Source organism: Scyliorhinus canicula, chromosome 13 (assembly GCF_902713615.1).
Source record: "Scyliorhinus canicula chromosome 13, sScyCan1.1, whole genome shotgun sequence".
NCBI lineage: Eukaryota > Metazoa > Chordata > Chondrichthyes > Carcharhiniformes > Scyliorhinidae > Scyliorhinus > Scyliorhinus canicula.
The window spans coordinates 126,117,281-126,140,263 of NC_052158.1; the positions used below are offsets into that span (position 1 = coordinate 126,117,281).

At 47.1% G+C, this 22,983-nt stretch overlaps 1 protein-coding gene across 1 annotated transcript in view; it reads left to right on the top strand.

Moving 5' to 3' along the window:
* Positions 1-22,386, top strand: part of LOC119975643 (adhesion G-protein coupled receptor G7-like) — a 96,128-nt gene extending 73,742 nt beyond the window's left edge. Inside the window, exons 10-15 of the mRNA XM_038815424.1 lie at positions 6,959-7,065; positions 9,088-9,407; positions 13,545-13,614; positions 15,154-15,327; positions 17,899-18,049; positions 21,552-22,386. Of these exons, the coding sequence (XP_038671352.1) occupies positions 6,959-7,065; positions 9,088-9,407; positions 13,545-13,614; positions 15,154-15,327; positions 17,899-18,049; positions 21,552-21,686 (957 nt within the window). The 3' untranslated portion in view covers positions 21,687-22,386. The remainder of the gene's footprint in view (positions 1-6,958; positions 7,066-9,087; positions 9,408-13,544; positions 13,615-15,153; positions 15,328-17,898; positions 18,050-21,551) is intronic.
* The last annotated feature ends 597 nt before the right edge of the window (positions 22,387-22,983 follow it).

Genomic DNA, 22,983 nt, shown 5'->3' on the forward strand with positions numbered 1-22,983 from the left:
AGGGGGGGGGGCTGGGGGCCTGAAGGAGGAGACAATAGTAAGCTTGGAGATAAGAGGCGGGAGTGGCCGGGGTCAGCATGGGTCAGCTGACTTACGGAAGCGCAATGGGGTGCTTGGCAGGGGGGGTTGGGATTGGGGGGCTGGGGGTGGGGGAAGGGGTGCTGCTTTACAGACTGAATGGAAGTCAACTGTTGGGGATAGATGGAGAGTTGGACTGGGGGGCCTCCGGCGGGAGGGCTGGAGCGAGCGGGGTTACGGGCACGTGGCTGGCCAAAAAAGGGAGATGGCTAGTCGGCAGGGGGGTGGTCAACCCCCTGTCCAGGCTGATCACGTGGAATGTGAGGGGCCTGAACGGGCCGGCAGGATGTTAATCCCGAGGGTGCAGGGTGTTGAGTATTCAGCCATTGCGGTCTCAGACCATGCCCTGCACTGGGTGGACCTGCGACTGGGGGCGGAGCGGGGGCAGCACCCTCTCTGGAGACTGGATGTGGGGCTGCTGGCGGATGAAGAGGTGTGCGGGCGGATAAGGAGGAGCATTCAGAACTATGTGATAACGAATGACACAGGGGAGGTAGCAGCAGCAGCAGTTTGGGAGGCTATGAAGGCGGTCAGCAGAGGGGAGATAATCTCTATTAGGTCCCACAGAGAGAAGGGGGAGAGGGCGGGGAGGGAGAGGCTGGTGGGAGAGATGCTCAGCAGGGTAGACAGGAAGTACACGGAGGCCTCCTGGGGGGGGGGGGGGGGCGATGTTGCTAAAGGAGTGCCGAACCCCCGAGGGGAGGGGAAAGGATGAAGCAATTTATGGATCGATTGAGGTTCCCAAGGTTGGACGAGGATCGGGTGGAAGGACTGGGGGCCCCGATAGAGTTAGAGGAGATAGTAAAGGGAATGGCAAGTATGCAGTCGGGCAAGGCCCCGGGTCCGGACGGCGTCCCTGTAGAATTTTATAAGAAGTTCTCGGAGCTACTGAGCCTGCTCCTGCTAAGAACCTTTAACGAGGAAAAGGAGAGAGGAACCCTCCCCCCGACAATGTCGCAGGCATTGACCTCGCTCATTTTGAAGAGGGAGAAGGATCCGCTTCATTGTGGGTCCTGCAGGCCGATATCGCTCCTGAATGTAGATGCCATGCTAAATTGCCCGTAGTGTCCTAAAAAGTAAGGTTAAGGGGGGGGGGGGGGGGGGAGCACCGGATTTCCCTCTACGCGGATGACCTGCTATTGTATATTTCGGACCCGCTAGAGGGGAGGAGGAGGTCATGCGGATCCTGGGGGACTTTGGGAGCTTCTCGGGGTACAAGTTGAACGTGGGAAAAAGTGAGCTGTTTTTAATCCATGCTAGGGGTCAGGAGGAGAGACTGGGGGAGCTCCCGCTCAAGATAGTGGAGAGGAGCTTTCGTTATTTAAGTATACAGGTGGCTAGAAACTGGGATGCCCTGCGCAGGCTCTATTTATCTCGGCTTGTAGAGCAGATGGAGGGAGACTTTAAAAGGTGGGACATGCTCCCGCTTTCCCTGGCGGGAAGAGTGCAGACTATAAAGATGACGGTTCTTCCCAGATTCCTGTTCGTTTTTCAGTGCCTCCCTTTTTTCATCCCCAAATCCTTCTTCAAGCGGGTGAACAGGATTATCATGGGATTTGTGTGGGCAAACAAGACCCTGCGAGTCAAAAGACTGTTCTTGGAGCATAGCCGGGGCAGGGGGAGGGTTGGCACGGCCGAATTTCTGAGCTACTATTGGGCGCCTAATGTGGCCATGATTAGGAAATGGGTAATGGAGGAGGGGTCGGTGTGGGGGCGGCAAGAGGCGGCGTCATGCAAAGGCACCAGCCTAGGGGCACTAGTAACGGCACCGCTGCCGTTCTCGCCGGCACGATACATAGAACATAGAACAGTACAGCACAGAACAGGCCCTTCGGCCCTCGATGTTGTGCCGAGCAATGATCACCCTACTTAACCCACGTAACCCGTAACCCAACAATCCCCCCATTAACCTTACACTACGGGCAATTTAGAATGGCCAATCCACCTAACCCCATAACACCACAAGCCCGGTGGTGGCGGCGGCTGGGGTCAGTGGAGGAGGCACAGGAAGGAGGAGGGGGCCTCAGTTTGGACCCCAATACGGAACAACCATAGATTTGCTCCGGGCAAGATAGACTGGGGGGGGTTACAAGGCTGGTATAGGGCAGGCATTAGAAGGATGGGAGACCTGTTTATAGATGGGACTTTCCCTAACTTGAAGGCGCTGGAGGAGAAGTTCGGCCTGCCCCCGGGAAATGCTTTCAGATACCTCCAGGTCCGGGACTTTCTCAAAAAACAGGTGGGGACATTTCCGCGGCTACCCCCAAGAGCTGCAGGAGGCGGAGGAAGCCTCAGTGGAGGAGATGAAGGGCAAGTGGGAGGAGGAGCTAGGCGAGGTGCTAGATGAGAGCCTGTGGGCTGATGCCCTGGGCCATATCACTAACCCAGGTCTCCACACTCGGGGGTTTCGAGTCCCTCCACATTAACAAGATCTGTCTCCGGGCTACCAGGGAGGCAAAGGCCAACACTTCGGCCTCTTTCGCTTCCTGCACTCCTGGATCCTCTGGCAGGGTGAATTCGTCCGCATCATGTGCCAGGCTCAGTTTAATTCAATTTAAGGTGGTACACACATGACGACGGCGAGAATGAGCAAGTTCTTTGGGGTGGAGAACATGTGCGTGAGATGTGCAGGGAGTCCAACGGACCATGTCCATATGTTTTGGGCATGCCCAGCGCTTAAAGAATTCTGGCAGGGCTTTGCAGTGCTTTGCAAGGGCTATGTTCAGGATATTGGACACGCGGGTGAAGCCGAGTCCAACAATAGCGATCTTTGTGGTGTCAGAGGATCCATGAGTGCAGGAAGCGAAAGAGGCCGAAGTGTTGGCTTTTGCCTCCCTGGTAGCCCGGAGACGAATCTTGTTAATGTGAAGGAACTCGAAACCCCCGAGTGTGGAGACCTGGGTTAATGATATGGTTGGGTTCCTCAGCCTGGAGCGAATAAATTTTGCTTTGAGATGGTCCTTGCTGGGGTTCTCCAGGCGTGGGAATCTTTCCTTGATTTTCGAGGAGAGCTTTAAAATGTCAGCAGCAGCAACGTGGGGGGCGGGAGAAGGGGGAGGGGGGGGAGGGGGGAGAAGGGGAGGGGAGGGAGGGGGTGGAGGGGGGCTCAGGTGGGGGGAATTGTCTATTTAATGTATATTTGCGTTTTGTATAATGATATTTTTCATTTTATTTCTGTTACGTAAAAATTCTGGTTGAAAAAAGCTTTAATAAATACAATTTTTTTAAAAAGTGGATTTTGACCTGAGATGAGTTTTGCTTGAGTGGAGATAAAAATATAGCAATTAGGAGGCTTTCATTTAATTGTTAGGCATTGTTTAATTTTACGGTAGCACGGTAGCATGGTGGTTATGCTTCACAGCTCCAGGGTCCCAGGTTCGATTCCCGGCTGGGTCACTGTCTGTGTGGAGTCTGCACGTCCTCCCCGTGTGTGCGTGGGTTTCCTCCGGGTGCTCCGGTTTCCTCCCACAGTCCAAAGATGTGCGGGTTAGGTGGATTGGCCATGCTAAATTGCCCGTAGTGTAATAGTAAGGTTAAGGGGGGGGTTGTTGGATTACGGGTATAGGGTGGATACGTGGGTTTGAGTAGGGTGATCATGGCTCGGCACAGCATCGAGGGCCGAAGGGCCTGTTCTGTGCTGTACTGTTCTATGTTCTATAAGTGTTAGGTAGGTTTGGATTCGGGGAAGGATTAATAGGGTGGGTCAAGCTACTGTATCAGGCCCCCGTAGTGAGTGTGTCCACGAAGCGGCTGAGGCCGAAGTATTTCAGGCTGTACCGAGGGACGAGGCAGGGGTGCCCCCTATCCCCGTTACTATTTGCCTTGGCAATTGAGCTGTTGGCCATAGTGCTGAGGTCTATGCGGAACTGGAGGGGGCTGGTTTGGGGGGCGGGGGGGGGGGGGGGGGAGCACCGGATTTCCCTCTACGCGGATGACCTGCTATTGTATATTTCGGACCCGCTAGAGGGGAGGAGGAGGTCATGCGGATCCTGGGGGACTTTGGGAGCTTCTCGGGGTACAAGTTGAACGTGGGAAAAAGTGAGCTGTTTTTAATCCATGCTAGGGGTCAGGAGGAGAGACTGGGGGAGCTCCCGCTCAAGATAGTGGAGAGGAGCTTTCGTTATTTAAGTATACAGGTGGCTAGAAACTGGGATGCCCTGCGCAGGCTCTATTTATCTCGGCTTGTAGAGCAGATGGAGGGAGACTTTAAAAGGTGGGACATGCTCCCGCTTTCCCTGGCGGGAAGAGTGCAGACTATAAAGATGACGGTTCTTCCCAGATTCCTGTTCGTTTTTCAGTGCCTCCCTTTTTTCATCCCCAAATCCTTCTTCAAGCGGGTGAACAGGATTATCATGGGATTTGTGTGGGCAAACAAGACCCTGCGAGTCAAAAGACTGTTCTTGGAGCGTAGCCGGGGCAGGGGGAGGGTTGGCACGGCCGAATTTCTGAGCTACTATTGGGCGCCTAATGTGGCCATGATTAGGAAATGGGTAATGGAGGAGGGGTCGGTGTGGGGGCGGCAAGAGGCGGCGTCATGCAAAGGCACCAGCCTAGGGGCACTAGTAACAGCACCGCTGCCGTTCTCGCCGGCACGATACACCACAAGCCCGGTGGTGGCGGCGGCTGGGGTCAGTGGAGGAGGCACAGGAAGGAGGAGGGGGCCTCAGTTTGGACCCCAATACGGAACAACCATAGATTTGCTCCGGGCAAGATAGACTGGGGGGGGTTACAAGGCTGGTATAGGGCAGGCATTAGAAGGATGGGAGACCTGTTTATAGATGGGACTTTCCCTAACTTGAAGGCGCTGGAGGAGAAGTTCGGCCTGCCCCCGGGAAATGCTTTCAGATACCTCCAGGTCCGGGACTTTCTCAAAAAACAGGTGGGGACATTTCCGCGGCTACCCCCAAGAGCTGCAGGAGGCGGAGGAAGCCTCAGTGGAGGAGATGAAGGGCAAGTGGGAGGAGGAGCTAGGCGAGGTGCTAGATGAGAGCCTGTGGGCTGATGCCCTGGGCCATATCACTAACCCAGGTCTCCACACTCGGGGGTTTCGAGTCCCTCCACATTAACAAGATCCGTCTCCGGGCTACCAGGGAGGCAAAGGCCAACACTTCGGCCTCTTTCGCTTCCTGCACTCCTGGATCCTCTGGCAGGGTGAATTCGTCCGCATCATGTGCCAGGCTCAGTTTAATTCAATTTAAGGTGGTACACACATGACGACGGCGAGAATGAGCAAGTTCTTTGGGGTGGAGAACATGTGCGTGAGATGTGCAGGGAGTCCAACGGACCATGTCCATATGTTTTGGGCATGCCCAGCGCTTAAAGAATTCTGGCAGGGCTTTGCAGTGCTTTGCAAGGGCTATGTTCAGGATTTTGGACACGCGGGTGAAGCCGAGTCCAACAATAGCGATCTTTGTGGTGTCAGAGGATCCATGAGTGCAGGAAGCGAAAGAGGCCGAAGTGTTGGCTTTTGCCTCCCTGGTAGCCCGGAGACGAATCTTGTTAATGTGAAGGAACTCGAAACCCCCGAGTGTGGAGACCTGGGTTAATGATATGGTTGGGTTCCTCAGCCTGGAGCGAATAAATTTTGCTTTGAGATGGTCCTTGCTGGGGTTCTCCAGGCGTGGGAATCTTTCCTTGATTTTCGAGGAGAGCTTTAAAATGTCAGCAGCAGCAACGTGGGGGGCGGGAGAAGGGGGAGGGGGGGGGGGGGGGGAAGGGGGGGAGGGGGGAGAAGGGGAGGGGAGGGAGGGGGTGGAGGGGGGCTCAGGTGGGGGGAATTGTCTATTTAATGTATATTTGCGTTTTGTATAATGATATTTTTCATTTTATTTCTGTTACGTAAAAATTTTGGTTGAAAAAAGCTTTAATAAATACAATTTTTAAAAAAAGTGGATTTTGACCTGAGATGAGTTTTGCTTGAGTGGAGATAAAAATATAGCAATTAGGAGGCTTTCATTTAATTGTTAGGCATTGTTTAATTTTACGGTAGCACGGTAGCATGGTGGTTATGCTTCACAGCTCCAGGGTCCCAGGTTCGATTCCCGGCTGGGTCACTGTCTGTGTGGAGTCTGCACGTCCTCCCCGTGTGTGCGTGGGTTTCCTCCGGGTGCTCCGGTTTCCTCCCACAGTCCAAAGATGTGCGGGTTAGGTGGATTGGCCATGCTAAATTGCCCGTAGTGTAATAGTAAGGTTAAGGGGGGGGGTTGTTGGATTACGGGTATAGGGTGGATACGTGGGTTTGAGTAGGGTGATCATGGCTCGGCACAGCATCGAGGGCCGAAGGGCCTGTTCTATGCTGTACTGTTCCATGTTCTATGTAATTGTAAGCTATTTATTTCTGATAATGTTAATTTAATCCTATGTTAATAATAAAGTTTGTTTAACTATATCATATCCCTATTTGTCCGTGGAATCACAGCTGGAGCGAAGTATCCTTTCCTCACAGTCTTACAAATTAAATAAAATATTGGGGTTTCTGTCCAGTATCTACGGAACTGTTGGGGTCTGGTCTGGGATCATAATAACGAGATCATCAGTTAGTTTAATGGCCTATTTCTTCCGGTTAATGTGTTAAACCATAACTAATGTGTCTATGTGCGGTAGGTGCCTTATTTACCGTACTAATTTAAACAGTGTGTATGAGGTGAAGCAACATTCTTTCTTTTCAATCAATATATATATTTTCATATAACTTCTTAAATGTCTTAATAATTTAGGGTATATTCCATGTTATTCTGAAGGAATAATGAGTATAAAAACATTTGTACAAACTAGCAAAATCTAATCTAGTCTTAGCTATTATTACTTTGACTTTTGTGATATTTAATAATATACTGTTAGCTTGGAGATAAGAATTAATTTTACTTAATTTTACTTCCAGACTGTTAAAGGCAAGAATTTACAATATTTAGACACCATTTCATACATTGGATGTGCATTATCAATCCTGGGACTCCTGGCAACAATCATTGCACCAATGTGGATGAGGTAAGGAACTTTAAATATTTTATTATTATTCACAGGAATGATGAAGTTTCTTTTCCAATGACATTTGTAATATCATATGTAGACAGCATAATCAATTCCTTGTCATTATTATGGTCAATTTTGGCAGCACGGTGGCGCAGTGGGTTAGCCCTGCTGCCTCACGGCACTGAGGTCCCAGGTTCGATCCCGGCTCTGGGTCACTGTCCGTGTGGAGTTTTCACATTCTCCCCGTGTTTGCATGGGTTTCGCCCTCACAACAAAAAACATTGCCCCTTAATTGGAAAAGAATGAATTGTATACACTAAATTTAAAAAAAAAAGCAAAAAAATGAATTATTATGGTCAATTTTGACATCTCCACATCTATTGGGTAGAAGGTTGGTCGAAGCAGGAAGCATTTTCATAGTTGGGCCTTGTGAAATCCACCAGAAAACTGCTCTGACGTTTGGAGGCACTTACTGATTGGGCTGATTGGGTAGCTTCTTCACAGAGTCCAGTCAGGACAGCTAACTGAAATCAAATGAATGCAAAAAGGGTCAACTTTCCTTTTGTCTTGTGACTGAGAATTAGTTAGGTGCAGCACATCTGAAATGCATTCTGGTTGATGTAACTCAAACTCACCTTGATTCCCAACCAAATGCTCCCCTGGTGCAGTGCCTGTTTGTTCCTGTTTGAACACAGCCCCCAGGGAGCTTATGGATCAAAGGATTATTCCTGTCAGCTGCAATGAGTAGGTATTTGCTTCCCATTTCCATTCTCTAATTTTAAAGTGTCAGCATGGTCTAAACCTCACTTCTGGGTGTGCCTCAGGATGATAGCCATGAGGTGTAGGAGGAGGAAAATAAGGAGGGAGGATAAGTTATGTCCTGCTTTACTTCACTTGTATGGCACAACTGCACTCTGCCCTATCTTCCCTCCAGGACAAGAGAAAGGGATCAAGTATACAGTATAATAGAGAAAGGCAGCATGGTAGCACAAGTGGCTAGCACTGTGGCTTCACAGCACCAGGGTCCCAGGTTTGATTCCCAGCTAGGTCACTGTCTGGGCGGAGTCTGCATGCTCTCCCCGTGTCTGTGTGGGTTTCCTCCAGGTGCTCCAGTTTCCTCCCACAGTCCAAAGACATGCAGGTTAGGTGGATTGGCCATGATAAATTGCCCTAGTGACCAAAAAGGTTAGGAGGGGTTATTGGGTTACGGGGATGGGGTGGAAGTGAGGGCTTAAGTGGGTCGGTACAGACTTAGTGGGCTAAATGGCCTCCTTCTGCACTGTATGTTCTATGTTCTAAAGATAAGATTAAACTGTTTCTAGCTATTCATCAAACTTTTTTTTATAAATGTTTTTTATTTTGTTTTTGAACAAAGTATATTTACCGTTATGTACATAAAATAGAATACATATATATATATACACATAGAAGAGAAGGGAACATGCACAAAAAACAAACAACAAAAAAAAGTAAGAATAAAATAACTGGTAGGGGATTATGTGCTAGCTCAACAACAGCAGCTCTGTACAATTGGCAATATTGTTTTTAGCACATAAGTAGGCATCTGTTTATGGGGGGGGGGGGAACTGGTGGGGGTACATATACATTTGGACGCCGGGGAAACATTACAGAACAATTACAGAGGGCAATACGCGAATGAATCTGGTGTTGGTGTTGTCACTTGCTTCTCCAGGAAAGTTTTTGCTGCCGTTGTCGTCTCGCGATCACGTCCGCTTCAGCTGTTCGCCCTGTCTTTCGCCCGGATTTACCTTGTTCTCTGTTCCTGTAGATGCCAAGTTTGTTACTGTTTCCCGTGCAATCCTTCCGACTGTCATTCCCTTGCCTCCCCCCACTCAACTCACTGGTTCCCCTCTGTTGTTCTCTGTCTCCTCCCTCTTCCCCCCCTCCCCTTCTCCTGTGGTTATTTTCACCAAACTGAACCTGAAATCAGACAAATAAGAAAAAATACCCAACAGAACAATTTCTTGTTGCAGTAACAGCTTCAGAATTGTCTAATTCTTTTAATTTTAAATCAAGGGACTATCGTAGAAGTGTGAATGGAAAACTTCAAATAAATCTATCGGTTGCCCTCCTGGGAGTATACATCACCTTTCTGGCTGGGGCAATAAATCCTACTTGGGCAAATGCAAGTCCTGAAATCACAAATCCATCAGAGAAGACCTCAAAACTTGAGAATCCCTTCTGTACAGCATCAACATGGTTCTTACATTTTTTCCTTCTGGCTTCCTTTGCATGGATGTGTGTGCAGGGAATTGCATTGTTCAGTTCATATAATCGTCTTATTCAGCAAATGGAGAGAAGCTATTTTGTTGCGGTGTCAGCAGGTGTGGCCTGGGGTAAGTAACTGATGCACCACATTAATGTCAATTACAATAAAAACTAATAATGAACATCAAATAGAATTTCAAGATTCCAAATGTCTAAGGTTGACTAAAGAGCTACATCATTGAGTTTTTCCATCTTTGACATTTGGACTGAGGCACTAAGGCAAATACTTCAAATTAATTAATGGAAAATCACAGACTGCGAGCTTATGATTCACTAGCCTCTGCTCCTTGCAATTGCTACTTCATGTTGTGAGTGCCGAGTTTAGTAACTAGTTCTTATACCTGTGTAAGTATAACTGTAATACAAATTGATATCAGGTATAAGATTCACAAGCAGTGGTATAAGTTTTTCGAGTTTTCTGCAGGCTTTTCACCAAAGGTACAGCAGATCATCAGAATGTCTGCGGTAGTTCAAAGCCCTGGGGCCGGAAATTCCTGGCGGCAAGTCGGCAGCGCCCCCGCACCGATGCTCCATCCGGTGGCGGGCTCCCGGCTTTACCTGCCGATACGGACGCAGAATGGCCAGGTCCGTGGCCACGCAAGCGCACGGCGGCGGTCTGGCCGTACAACATGGCGGCGGCTGTACGTGGACCTGGGCTACCAAGAACCTGTAACCCCCCCCCCCCCCCCCCCTCCACCCCCGGACCAGCCCCACCAGTCCCCACGGCCCCCAGCCAAAGCCTGTCCTGCCAGCGGAACGGCTCCCCCCCCCCTCTGACTGTGGCGGCACTGGACACAGTCCGCAGCCGCCACGCCAGGTTTACGAAAGTTAAGAGGACTCGCGCCGATGCCATCGGGAAGTCGGAGGAGCATCGGGGGAGGGCCTCGGGTGACGCCCTGAGTCCTTCCCAACAGTGGAACGCTGTTTTTGATGGGGCGGAGCATCGGAAATGCTGCGCCGCCCCTGATTTCGGAGTAAAAATGGATTCTCCGGCCAATCGCCGAACGCTATTTCGGCGTCAGCATTCGGAGACTTCCGTCCCATATGTTTTCCGAGTGTGAAGCTCTGACTGAAGCCCGCCACGTAGCTCTCCAGCTGCACGGCCGAGATTTTAGTCAAGATGTTGAAACCCTCAGAAAAAAAAAACAGAGGGCGTGGCTAACACCCTTACTGTGGCAGGGCCGATAGGCCCAGCGAGGCCAGCGCAAAAGGGAATGTAGTGTCCTTAAAAAAGAAAATACCCCAAAGACCGTGCCTCCCCCCCCCCCCAGGTTTTTTTCCCACCATCAGGGTGCTCACCAGCTCTCTCCCCCCCCCCCCCTCCTCACCACCAACAGCTCTGAGGGCCCCTCCCTTCACCCATCAACAGCAGCACTGAGGGCTCCTCCCTCTCCCCATCAACAGCAGTATAGAAAGCTCCTTCCACCTCCACACCACCATCAGCATTGGGAGTGCTTCTCCACCCACCACCATCAGCATCGAGGACCCTTCCCGCCTCCCCCCCCCCCCCCCCCCACCCACCACCATCATCAGCTTTGAGACTTCTTCCACCCTCACACCATCTGAAGCATTGGGGCACTGCCTGGGCATGTATCTTTTTCCCCGGGGGGCTATATTTACTTTCCTCCCTGAGGCGGGGAATCCCCTTGATTGATTCCATTTTTTCAAACTTCTTGTAAACCTCACCGACGTCACGGTCACATCAGTGAGGTTTGAATATTCAGTGAGGGGGCTCGGTGATGAGATTAAAATGTGTGTATCTCTATCACCCTTTGTGGGTGAAAAATCACCTCCACCATCTGCACAACACCTAAATTTCCTCAGACAGGTGAAAAACAGAAAAAGCCCAGGTTAATTTGGAGGGGAAATGCCTGGGAAATCTGTCTCCAACCCACGTAGGTCCAGATCACTCTGGCCCTGATTTCCCTGCAATATCTACCCTTTCTAAAAGGCCCCAACCAAAAACTGGTCCAGCTTTCAGCATCTGTCATATCAACTGAGACCCATTGTGCAAAAGTATGAGTTCGTTATCAGCAGATAGAATGGAAAGAGAAAGCCTTGATGGATTCAGTGAACAATGGGAACAAGTTTATTTAATTCCATTGCTCTGCAATAGCTCAATATTGGGTCAGAAATTGCTGTCAAAGTAACAGTGAATCTAATAATGCTCACAGTTATTTGTCCGTAAATAGAATAGCAAGTTCAGGCAAGGCGCGAGTGTACTGCTGTGTAATTGCACCACTCTGCCATTAGCTTTGCAAATGCATCATTTCGCTGTTTGCCTCACCATTGATATGGAATGAATATGGTGAAGTTGCGGCATGCTGTAGGATTAATACTTAGTAACGGATTTGCTCTGACAAAGTCATTCATGATTTTTAATACCATCAGCAAATCTTCTGTGAACCTTTACTACTCTAAGGAGAACAATTGCAGCGTTTCTAAACTTTCCACATAACTGAAATCCCACATCCTGAGTACCTCTTCTGTAAATCTCTTCTGCACCCTCTCTAAGACCTTGACACTATTGCTAAAGTTTAGCTCCCAGAAATAAATGCAGCATTCCAGCCTAGTACCAACCTGCATTTTACAAAGGTTTAGGATAAATTATGTGCTACTCTACATCATGCCTCAGTAATAAAATCAAAAATTCTCTATGCTTCTTTTAACATCCTTCTCAACTTGTCCTGCCACTTTCAGAGGTTTGTATGCATATAAATTCATCCACTTCATCTCTGTTGCTGTAACCTCTTTAAAATGGTACCATTTAATTGACATCTCTCCTAAATCTTACCAAAATGTATCACTTTGCACGCCTTTGTGTTAAATGTCAGTCTATTTACCCTGTCAAGCGCTAGTGAAATCCGTTGCTGTCCTCCTTGTTGTTTCATATCATCTACAAAACCTTGAAATTGTGCCCTATGTACCAAATATCAGGTCATTGATACATATATTAAAATCATGAATATATATCTGGTGAGTTAGTAAAGCTGCACTATTGATCCATAATACTCAGTATAATCCTGCAGCATGCCACAACTTGAACCAATCCATGACCTTTCCTCTTATAATTATGTGTGCTGACGTATTTTGTTTTTGTTGTTGCATGCTCGGAATAATTTTGCTGTTTACTCAGAGAGAATTAATGGCTTTCCACGATTGCTCAACATATTGCTTCATCAGCAATGTGATACTGATCCACCAGTGGTTTTATGAGTGTGGTACAGATTGCTATCCAACAATTCCTGCAAGATGAGTATGTCTGTGTACAGTAGCAGAGGGGACGGTTGGATTTGTCTGTGATTACTCTCATTGTTAACTATTGAGTTGACACTCCTGATGCAGCTATAAAGAATGCCATTTGTGTCAGGTTATTGAAGGATCACTATCACATGTTGACTTAGCATCATTCGACACCTTCTGAAAATAATGGACAATGCAGAAGAATAAAGAGTTGATGGGCTGGATTCACCATTGGCCGACGGCGAAATCGCAAAGCGCGATTGGGCGGAGCATAGCCTCTGACGCCAAAATCGTGGTAGGCGCTGGTTTGACGCCAAATTGGGATCCTCTGGCATCCTGAAAATGGCATAAATGTGTCGCTCGCCACGCGGAGTTGAAGCACCGTTTGCATATCATTAGCGGGCCTGACCCTCTATTCTCCGGGGCCTCCGAGGTTCACTGGTGCTGATGGGCCGGGTTCCCGATGGCGCAGTTCACCTGTGGTCTCAGTGGTCGGGAACCGGACATGGCGGCGGCGGACTGTGTCCAGCGCTGCCACAGTCGGTCGGGAGCCATGCTGCTGCCCGGGGGAGGGGGGGAGGCTTCTGCGAGGGCTGGAGGGACTGGTGGGGTGGTGGCTAGGTGGGCAATATTTGACAGGTCGGATCCATGCACGGCCGGCGCCATGTTTCATAGCATGACAGGTTCAGGTCACCCCTGTGCGCATGCGCAGCCACGGACCCGGCCATTCTCCAGCCGTTTTCGTCATGGGAGCAGGGAGTTTTACTCGCCGCGGCTGCCAGCCCCTCATCGGTCGCAGGATGGCTGAAGGTTCGGTGCCAATCTTTCTGTCGTTAAATCCCACAGTTCCTCCGGTGGTGTCAGCACTTAGCCTCTAAAATGGTGAATCCAGCCCGATGCCTTTAGCAATAGTACAAAGTGGTTTTTAAAAATCCTAATCAGATTTTTATTTTATTATTTAGGTGCAGCAGCTCTTATTGCAATTATAACAATTGCTGCAAAAGGACCAGCTGGTTACAGACAAGAAAGAATGTGAGTGCAGTGAAAAATATCTTTTTGACTGGTTATGCCAGGAAAGCAGTTAGCTAAGGGCAGGCCAGTCACAATTCCTGGAACTGCGGCCTTTAGATAAAGTTTCTAAACTTAAAAGTAATTGATCCCCAAGCCAGTGTTTATCTATATTTGACAGAAGAGTAGCAAGGTATAAAGAAGAATACAATCTGGTGGCTCATCTCACAAATTCCATATCAAAAATGTTTTACCTCAGTAACATGCCAGTCCTAAATACCACTCAGACCACCCCTCCACATGCATACCCCCCAGACACAAGAGATGGCATTCTCTAATGCCAAAATGGTGAAGGGCAGGATCAATGGGGGAGACAGAATTTGGCAGGAGGCCCAAATGTCGGTTTTACACCAGATCAAATTTACAGCAGGAACTTCTGATGCTGCCTGCCATGACAGATTGGGATCCTGCTGGAGGCCAGCATGAAACCGATTGGATCCTGCTAATGGTCTCCACAGCTTCCTGGTGTGAAGAATTCCAAAGATTCATCAACCTTTTAGAGCAGAAATTCTCTGTTAAATCCTTATTCTGCAGCTATGTCCTCTGGTCTTACACTCTCCCATGAGTGGAAAAATTCTCCCAACATTTACCCTGTCTAATCCCTGAGGAATCGTGTGTGTTTCAATCATATTACCTCTCATTCTCTGAACTCCATTGAGTACGAACCCAACCTGTCCAATCTTTCCTCATAGGCCTGTGGTCTAAAACGCTTACAGTTTCTTGGTTTCCTTCTTCGATTCTAAATCAGTTTTGAGAAAATCTCTGAGATTAAGGTAAATGCCTTGGACCTAGGTTTGATTCCGGTCTTGGGTGACTGTCTGTGTGGAGTTTGCACGTTCTCTCCGTGTCTGCATGGGTTTCCTCCAGATGCTCCGGTTTCCCCCCACAGGGAAAGATGTGTAGGTGGGATTGCAGGGTTAAGGGGATAGGGTGGGGGAGTGGGCCTAGGTAGCTTGCTCTTTCGGAGGGTCGGTCCAGACTTGATGGGCAGAGTGGCCTCCTTCTGTACATAAGGATTCTATGGTTCTAATCTGGAAGTTTCTGCATGGAAATGAGGGGAAAATGATAGGCAACTCAACCCAAACCTATTTTCAAGTTTCTTTAGTAGTTCATGGGACAATGTTATCAAAATTAAGATTTTATACATGATAATAATAATCTTTATTGTCACAAGTAGACATACATTAACACTGCAATGAACTGTGAAAAGTACCTAGTTGCCACATTCCGGCTTCTGTTCGGGTACACAGAGGGAGAATTCAGGATATCCAATTCACCTAACAGCACGTCTTTTTGAGACTTGTGGGAGGAAACCGGAGCACCCGGAGGAAACCCACCCAGACACGGAGAGAACGTGCAGACACCACACAGACAGTGACCCAAGCCGGGAATCGAACCTGGGACTCTGCTGCTGTGAAGCCACGGTGCTACCCACTGTGCTACCGTGCTGCGCATTAGTATTACAATATTTGTTACTGTAATATATGAATGTTTCAATTTCAGCTGCTGGCTTGCTGTCCCCGATGCTACAAATGGCAAGTTTTTCAGTGCAGAAAATGTACTTTTGTGGGCATTCATGCTTCCAGTCGCTTTGGTGCTGATTTTGAATTTGGTGATTTTCGGTTTAATCATGTCCAAGATGGTTTGCAACAAGAGAAATCTGAGAGGTTACAGAGGGTGAGCTTTTGATGCATTTCACAAATTACCCTGGATTTTATATTGTAGCTCACAATTCAGTGGAATCTGAATAAATAATACATACAACAGAGGAAGTTTCCTCAATAGATGGTTTCCAAACACTCTTGAGGTTTGAGATGAATGAGTTGTTAAACAGTCTGGCATGTTTGACATCGTGATGATATTAATATGTGAACACTTAATCAAATAATTCATCAAAGAATTTATAGCATTCCTACAGTGCAGAAGGAGGCCATTCGGCCCATTGAGTCTGCACCGACCATCTGAAAGAGCACCCTACCCACGTCCCCACCTTAACACTGTAACCCCACCAATCCATGGCCAATCCACCTAACCTGCACATTTTTAGACTGTGGGAGGATACCTGAGCACCAAGAGGAAACTCACAAAGACATGGGGAGAAAGTACAAACCCACACAGACAGTCACCCAAGGCTGTAATTGAACCCGGGTCCTTGGCGCTGTAAGGCAGCAGTGCTAACCACTGTGCCACCGTGACGCCCCACAAGTTGGTGTAACATTTAAAGTCAATTGATTAAAATAGAAAAATGTAGAATGCAATACAAACTTTTTAAAATATCACCACTTGTTACTGATAGACTTAAATGAAGGGAAAAGGATATTTGATACATTTAGTTAGAGACCTTAGCTATAAATGTATCATGCAAAAGGAAGAGATAGTGGCTGGACCTTTGCTATGAGGTCAGGTGCCTTAAGTCAGGAAATTTCCTGAGCCAGCAGAACTGTCTTGGTTTAAGGAGCACAGTTGGACCTTATTCTGTGCTTTGGGGTTTTACAGGCAGGATTGAATCAGGCTGGTTGACCCCAGAAGCAGATTGTCAGTGGGCATGGAGTCAGACAAATGCTGAGGTGGGTTGGCTAGCAGCCCTGCCCAGATTGTCTGGCCCTTCATCTCTGTTGTTTTGGAAGCTGTTAGGCCCTTTAGCCCTTACCTCTTAAACCCTTTCATGCAATCCCAATGCTTCTTTATTGTCCATCCATGTCACCCACCCACCCTCCATCCCAACTTCATAGCCACTCACCCAATATCTATCATTCACAGATCTCAGGAACCTGTGGGAATGAAAATTAATCAAGTTTCTAACAATCTAATGCCGCTCTCACTTATACATACTTGATAGTGAAAAAATACCATTCATGAAACCTATTAAAATTTTTCAATTTCCACTAGTGTTCAATCTCTATTCAGTAGCTACTCAAAGATATCTAATCCTTTCGTAGCCACTTTAAAATGTTGATCAAATAATGAACTCAAAATGTCCTGTGAGATAATTATACCTTTTGAAACTCAGCCAAGCATTCATAGTAACATAATTAAAGCCCTTCGGAAATATCAGTAAAGAACTCTGTTGAAACTGCACATATAATTGGAACTTTGTTTTCTAACCTGTACCAGTTGGCCTATCAACCAAGGCAGTCTGTAGAGGTGTATTATTTTCCCTCTTACTAGCAGCATAAGTCTATATTTGTTTCAGATTTAAGGAGCCAGGGAATTAAAAAAACATGACAGTTAAACAGAATCTACGACCCTTCAAGAGCATTTATGTTACACTATCAATTTCTGATTCCCATACTACAGCATAAGGACCTTGGAATAGTCAAAATGGGGTCTATCTGAACTCAACATTAAGTTAAAATGTCTCAGGGGCAGCACGGTGGCGCAGTGGATTAGCTCTGCTGCCTCACGGCGCCGAGGTCCCAGGTTCGATCCAGGCTCTGGGTTACTGTCCGTGTGGAGTTTGCACATTCTCCCCGTGTTTGCGTGGGTTTTGCCCCCACAACCCAAACATGTGCAAGGAGGTGAATTGGCCATGCTAAATTGCCCCTTAATTGGAAAAAAATTAATTGGGTCCTCTAAATTAAAAAAAAAGTTAAAATGTTTCTGCTGAGTTTGGGTTTCCCGCCTGTATGAATCGCACCCTGCCCCCGACCTGCAAAATGTGGATCTATCGATAAATGGGGAGGGGCTTCCACATTCGGGTCCTGCTGTCATTTTTCAAAAGACTGCAGAGTCTGTGAAGATCTGGCCCAGTGTTTAAGAACACTTATTTTTACACTGGAATGGGATATGATACACGTGACAAATATTATTTAATTTGTGCATTGTAATTTTCTTTGTCTGTTCAACATCAGAAAATAACTAATATTTGCAAGTTTAAAAACTCTTATAGAATAACAATTTATTCACATCTGCAGCTGATCTGATTCAAAGTTGAATTTAACATGAGCTGGAAACCCTCATTAAAAGCTCTATGTTTTTTTCTTCACAATTTGCTGTGACACTTAAGGAAGAAAGAGGGAAAAATGTTCCCGTATGATTACATCTGTGTTTGTTTTTGGAATATAATTATGCGAACTGCAAACAAAAATTCTTACAATTCAAAATAAATGATTGTGCATTGAACATTTCTAAGGGATACGCTGTTATAATATCATGAATTTAAATGAATGCACATCTTTCTGTTTGTCTTTCATAGATAACAACATCAATTGTAAACGGGAAGTTACTTATATTTATTTTCTATTACAGGGACTTTAAGAAAACTCTTCAGAAGCACTTTGTTGTAATCTTTGCTAATACAGTGACATTGGGTGTGTGCTGGATTACTGGTTATTTGATGCTTATTGAAGCAGCGTATGAAGTATTCAGCACCATTTTTTGTATACTGAATTCTCTACAGGTAAGGGAAAGGAATAAAGAATGATCGGAGTAAAACATTAACTTCATAGTTCTTAAACTCTTAACCAGCTCCACCAATTAGTTGCCGTGATGAAGTGTCATCATCATCTGAAGTATTAACTTGTTTTCTCTCCACACGTACTGCCTGGCCTGCTGAGTATTTCCAGCATTTCAATCTGAATTATTTCAGATTTCCAGCGTCTTTTGTATGGTTTTATTAGCTGCCAATGTTCCTTCAAGCCTTATTTCTTTCGATCCGATCTATCACTGGAAATAAATGTGCTTCAATCATTTCACTCCCGGGTGGCCATATAGGCTTTGTTGTAGCGGGTCTCTGCCTCGGTCTCCAGCCTCCGTACTGGCGTCATTAGCCAGGTCTTCACCGGGTACCCGTTATCCCCTGGGTGGTCCTCGAAGAGGCCGGGGATGACAGACTGCCGCAGGATGTAACTATCGTGGACACTCCCTGGGAAGCATGCACACACGTGCATTATCTTCATTTGCAGGTCGAACATGAGCTGTATGTTCACGAGTGGAACCCCTTTTGGTTAACGTAGGGCATCCCAGATGGCCCGTGAGCGCGGGGCATCTAATATCCCTTGGACCTGGGGCATCCAGGCTATGATGGAGAAACCTGCTGCCCGCCATCTTGCTAGGCTTGGTCCATGTTGAAGATGATGTAGTTTTCTGCCCGGGCATACAGGACATCCGTGATGTGTCAGACCTTTGAGACCTTTGAGACCTTTGAGATACCACACAGGTACCCGCTCAAGCCCTGGAAGGATGCTAAATGATCAGTGCTGTGGTGACCTCAACGGCCACCGGGAGCGGGTGTCCTCCTCCACCTCCATGTGATGCCAAGTCTGCAAGGCCATGGCACAGGTGCCACACTATCTCCTTGTTGAGTCGGAGCCTCCTGTGGCATGCGCTGTCTATCATCTGTTCAAATGACCAGCGACGCCTGTACACCCTGTGCCATTGGTGGACTCCCTCTGGGTCCCTCCCTGGCCTGATGGGCAGCTGGGTCCTCAGGGTGTGGGATGGGGTCTGGAATGTGGGCTGCTGCCTTGAGCATCTGGACACGCTCTTGATGCTGTTGTCTCTGGCATCTGGCTGCCTGGACTATCAGCAGCACCACTAGGGCAGGTTCTGTGTCCAATATTCTTGCCATTACGTTCAACATCTGTAAGGAATTAGGAGAGGGTGTTAGACTGACAAACAACGGTGGCTCCCACTGAGACCCTCCATTCCCCTATTGATCACCCATTCCCTGGAATGCCATGCCCATGCACACCCAGCCATAGCGGGCTCCCCTCACAGGATCCCAGACCCTGTACCTGGACACCTGCTCATAATATCAGCAGGACCGGCGCTGGTCACCTCCCTGTGGCGCACGCCCACCTTCTGGCCGTGGACATGTCCCTGGAGCTGTGTCCCATCCCCTGGGTGTTTGGATGTTGGCAGCTACGTGTGTGATGTTGCAGTGTTCAAGCACAGTGTCCTGGCATCACAATATGATTGGGATGCTAGGCAATGAATCCAACATGTTAAATGGCCCACCCACCCACGGGAATACACTTGGGTTGCGTGAAGTGCTCACTTAACCATGATTGCCAATTCCACATTAGCGGTAGCCTTCAGTCGCATGGCCCGAGGCCATGGCTGTCAGTGTGGGATGTGTGTGTTCGATGGGGCAGATGGCAGGGACAAGGGTTGCCCTAGAACTGTATTCACGATCCAGGGCTTGGCAATGTGGTGCTGTGAGAGGTTGCCTCCTGGTTTCCCATCTAGAGCCTCCCACCCCAGCTGTGCCTGTCTTCCCCCTCACTCCCAGCCAAGGGTACCACCCCGCCCCCTGCAGAGCACTGGGGTGGCAAGCCCAGCACCCCCGGACTCTTTGCCTGTGTGCAAAGATGGCTACTCGGCTCCCCACAGAAGCCCATCTGCCAGTTTTTCTTTTTAAAAAAAGGAGTACTAATCGGTGCCAGTGTGACCACTTGCTTGTGAGGCTGATGAATGATATGAGGTCATTGGGTATGGGGTGGATCCCATTGATTGTATGGAAATAGGGCTTAAAGGGTGATAATTGGTTTCTTGCCACACTATGGCGAGATCACGATTTCACCTATGGGAGCTGGCCGGTTGCATCGCAAAGTGTTTGCCGCCTTACGCGGATCTTGTTTTTGTCCTCTCCCACTATTCACCGGCCTAAAGTGTAACGAGGCCGGGGTGTCACGCCCAATGTCACTGGCCCTTATTTCAATTTATTAAAATTAACTCTGTAACAAAGTGGAGGGTGAATTGGGTCCTATCCTGGATGAGGTGTGGACGAGGCTCTTCATAGGGTAAACTCCACGTCCTCCTGTGTTCAGCTCAATTTGATCCAGTTCAAAGTGGTGCACAGGGTTCATCTGACAAAGGTGAGGATGGATTGGATTTTTTTGGGAGGTGGATGATCGCTGTGAGCATTGTTCACAGGGGACACTAATCATACTCGTGTTATGTTCATCTCCCAAGTTGTTAATGTTTTGAGTCTCCTTCTTTAACACCATGTCACATATTCTTAATGGCAAATTGGTGCTGTAGACAGGTATGCAGGTGGATGTCCTCACTTTTGTCTCATTAATAACTGCCGGAGGCAAGTTCTGCTTGGATGGAGATCTTCTACTTTGCCCAGTGCCTTGGCCTGATTGGGTAACCTCATGGAATTTCTACATTTGGAGAGGGTCAAGTACACCATATTGGGTCGGTAGACATGTTCAAGCTTAGATGGCAGTCATTAATTTCCTTTCTCAAAGTGTTAGTCACCACCAGTTGTTAAGGTTTTTTTTAGTTTTTTGTGGGGGGGGGGGGGGGGGGGGGGGGTTAGGTTTGGATGTGTTCTTAACTGTTGAATGTGTTATTTTTATATTGTAACCTGAAACATCCGTTTTATTATTTTGTTACAAATGAAAAAGTTTTCAATAAAAATATTTTTAAAAAATTAACTCTATAAGATTTGGTGGGTGGATAATGACAAAGTTCCAACAAGCATCATATTCTGTAATGCATTGATTGGGGGACAGAAACCTGAGGGTACTTTTCCTGCTCCAGTGTTAAAACCTGAAAATATTATGCTCTTTCATCAACAAGGATATGTCAGAAGCACCGAGTAAATTTAGGGCCAGTAAAATGTCTCGGACAAATACTAGCCTTTCTTTCATTAAGGAAATCTTAACTGAAAGGCTTCCACAATATCCCAGACTCATGGCTGAAGCTATGTCAAAAAGGGAAAAGAAGTATAACGCTTTCTGCTATTGATTATATTGCACATCTGTAGCAAATTGCCTTTCTTATACCCAATGTGAACATAGATATGATGTGAACGTTTGAACTTGTATTTATTTTAATGGTCAATCGCTCTAGTAAAGGAAGAGAGGATATAGTACTTAATAATTTATTAATAAGAACTTTCATCTTCAGTTTATAGAACACTAATTTCTTGATCTGGTTTGTATTTTTAGGGTCTTTTTATTTTCCTCCTGTGCTTCATGAATGTGAAGGAATTTCAAAACAGGATGTTGCAACCATTCAAAGTATTAAATCGGGAGAAAAAGAGCAATATTTCAATGAGCAGTCTTATCATTAAAGGCGATTAACAGGCAACAGTTGTGTGAAACTCATAACTTTTGGATGTTACAGTAAGAAGTATGTGAAGTCTCTCCTGTGATTATCCTCTCAGAATCCCTGTTGTAATCTGATCTTCCCTTAATATAAATGTAAAGTAAGTGAATCGTCATAGCTTTGACATCGATGGCGTTAAAGTGAAATATTAACATGAAAAATTAAGAAGACCCAGTTCTGCAAATCATGTTTTGGGTTTATTTTGGTGACCCTTGCAGCTGAAACCAGAACATCCTTGGGAGAAGTAAACCGCCACAATGTTGCAACCAGCCTACTTTTCTTCAGTTGCCATTGTCCCAGATGATCATGGGCAGCTTTCATGGCTGGTAGTCATTAAACCTGAGGATCACCACACCTCAGGCGGGAATCGAGGTCGAGAATAACCTAGCCGGCAGGGGAATTGAACCCGCCTACTTATAGGGTTGGAAAAATCCCAAGATTGGTCTGGCACCTACTGAAATTGAAGATTAATCTCCAGGACTCTGCGATGATCAGCCCTGGGGAAAAATTGGAGGGGTACTGAGAAAATGTTCACGTTTTAAATTTTAGTTGAACATTTCCGTTCTAAAATAATTTTCAGTTGGCATGAGGAGGTAGACAATAATGGAAATGGCCATAGCATGGTAGCATAGTGGTTAGCACAATTGCTTCACAGCTCCAGGGTCCCAGGTTCGATTCCCGGCTTGGGTCACTGTGCGGAGTATGCACGTTCTCCCCGTGTGTGCGTGGGTTTCCTCCGGGTGCTCCAGTTTCCTCCTACAGTCCAAAGATGTGCAGGTTAGGTGGATTGGCCATGCTAAATTGCCCTTAGTGTCCAAAATTGCACTTAGTGTTGGGTGGCGTTCCTGGGTTATGGGGATAGGGTGAGAGTGTGGGCTTGGGTAGGGTGCTCTTTCCAAGAGCCGGTGCAGACTCGATGGGCCGAATGGCCTCCTTCTGCACTGTAAATTCTATGATCTATGATATCAAGGATCCAAAGCTCTGCAGAATGGAGTAGGGTGGTTACAGATAGGAGGTAACATGGTGATACCTCCAGCTGTACATCCAGCCAGGTTGGCAATCCTTGTCTACTACTTAAGAGCATACTTATATGCTTTCATTATTCCATGATTGCATTGAAGCTGGGAATAAATCAATGAAGACTATAAAATGTTCATACAACTACAACTATAAAGTTGAAATCTGTTGTGCCATTAACAAGGGAAATATGGCTACTTCTGAGTTCATGTAATATTATGTAATATAATTGCACTATAATTTTTCACTCACAAA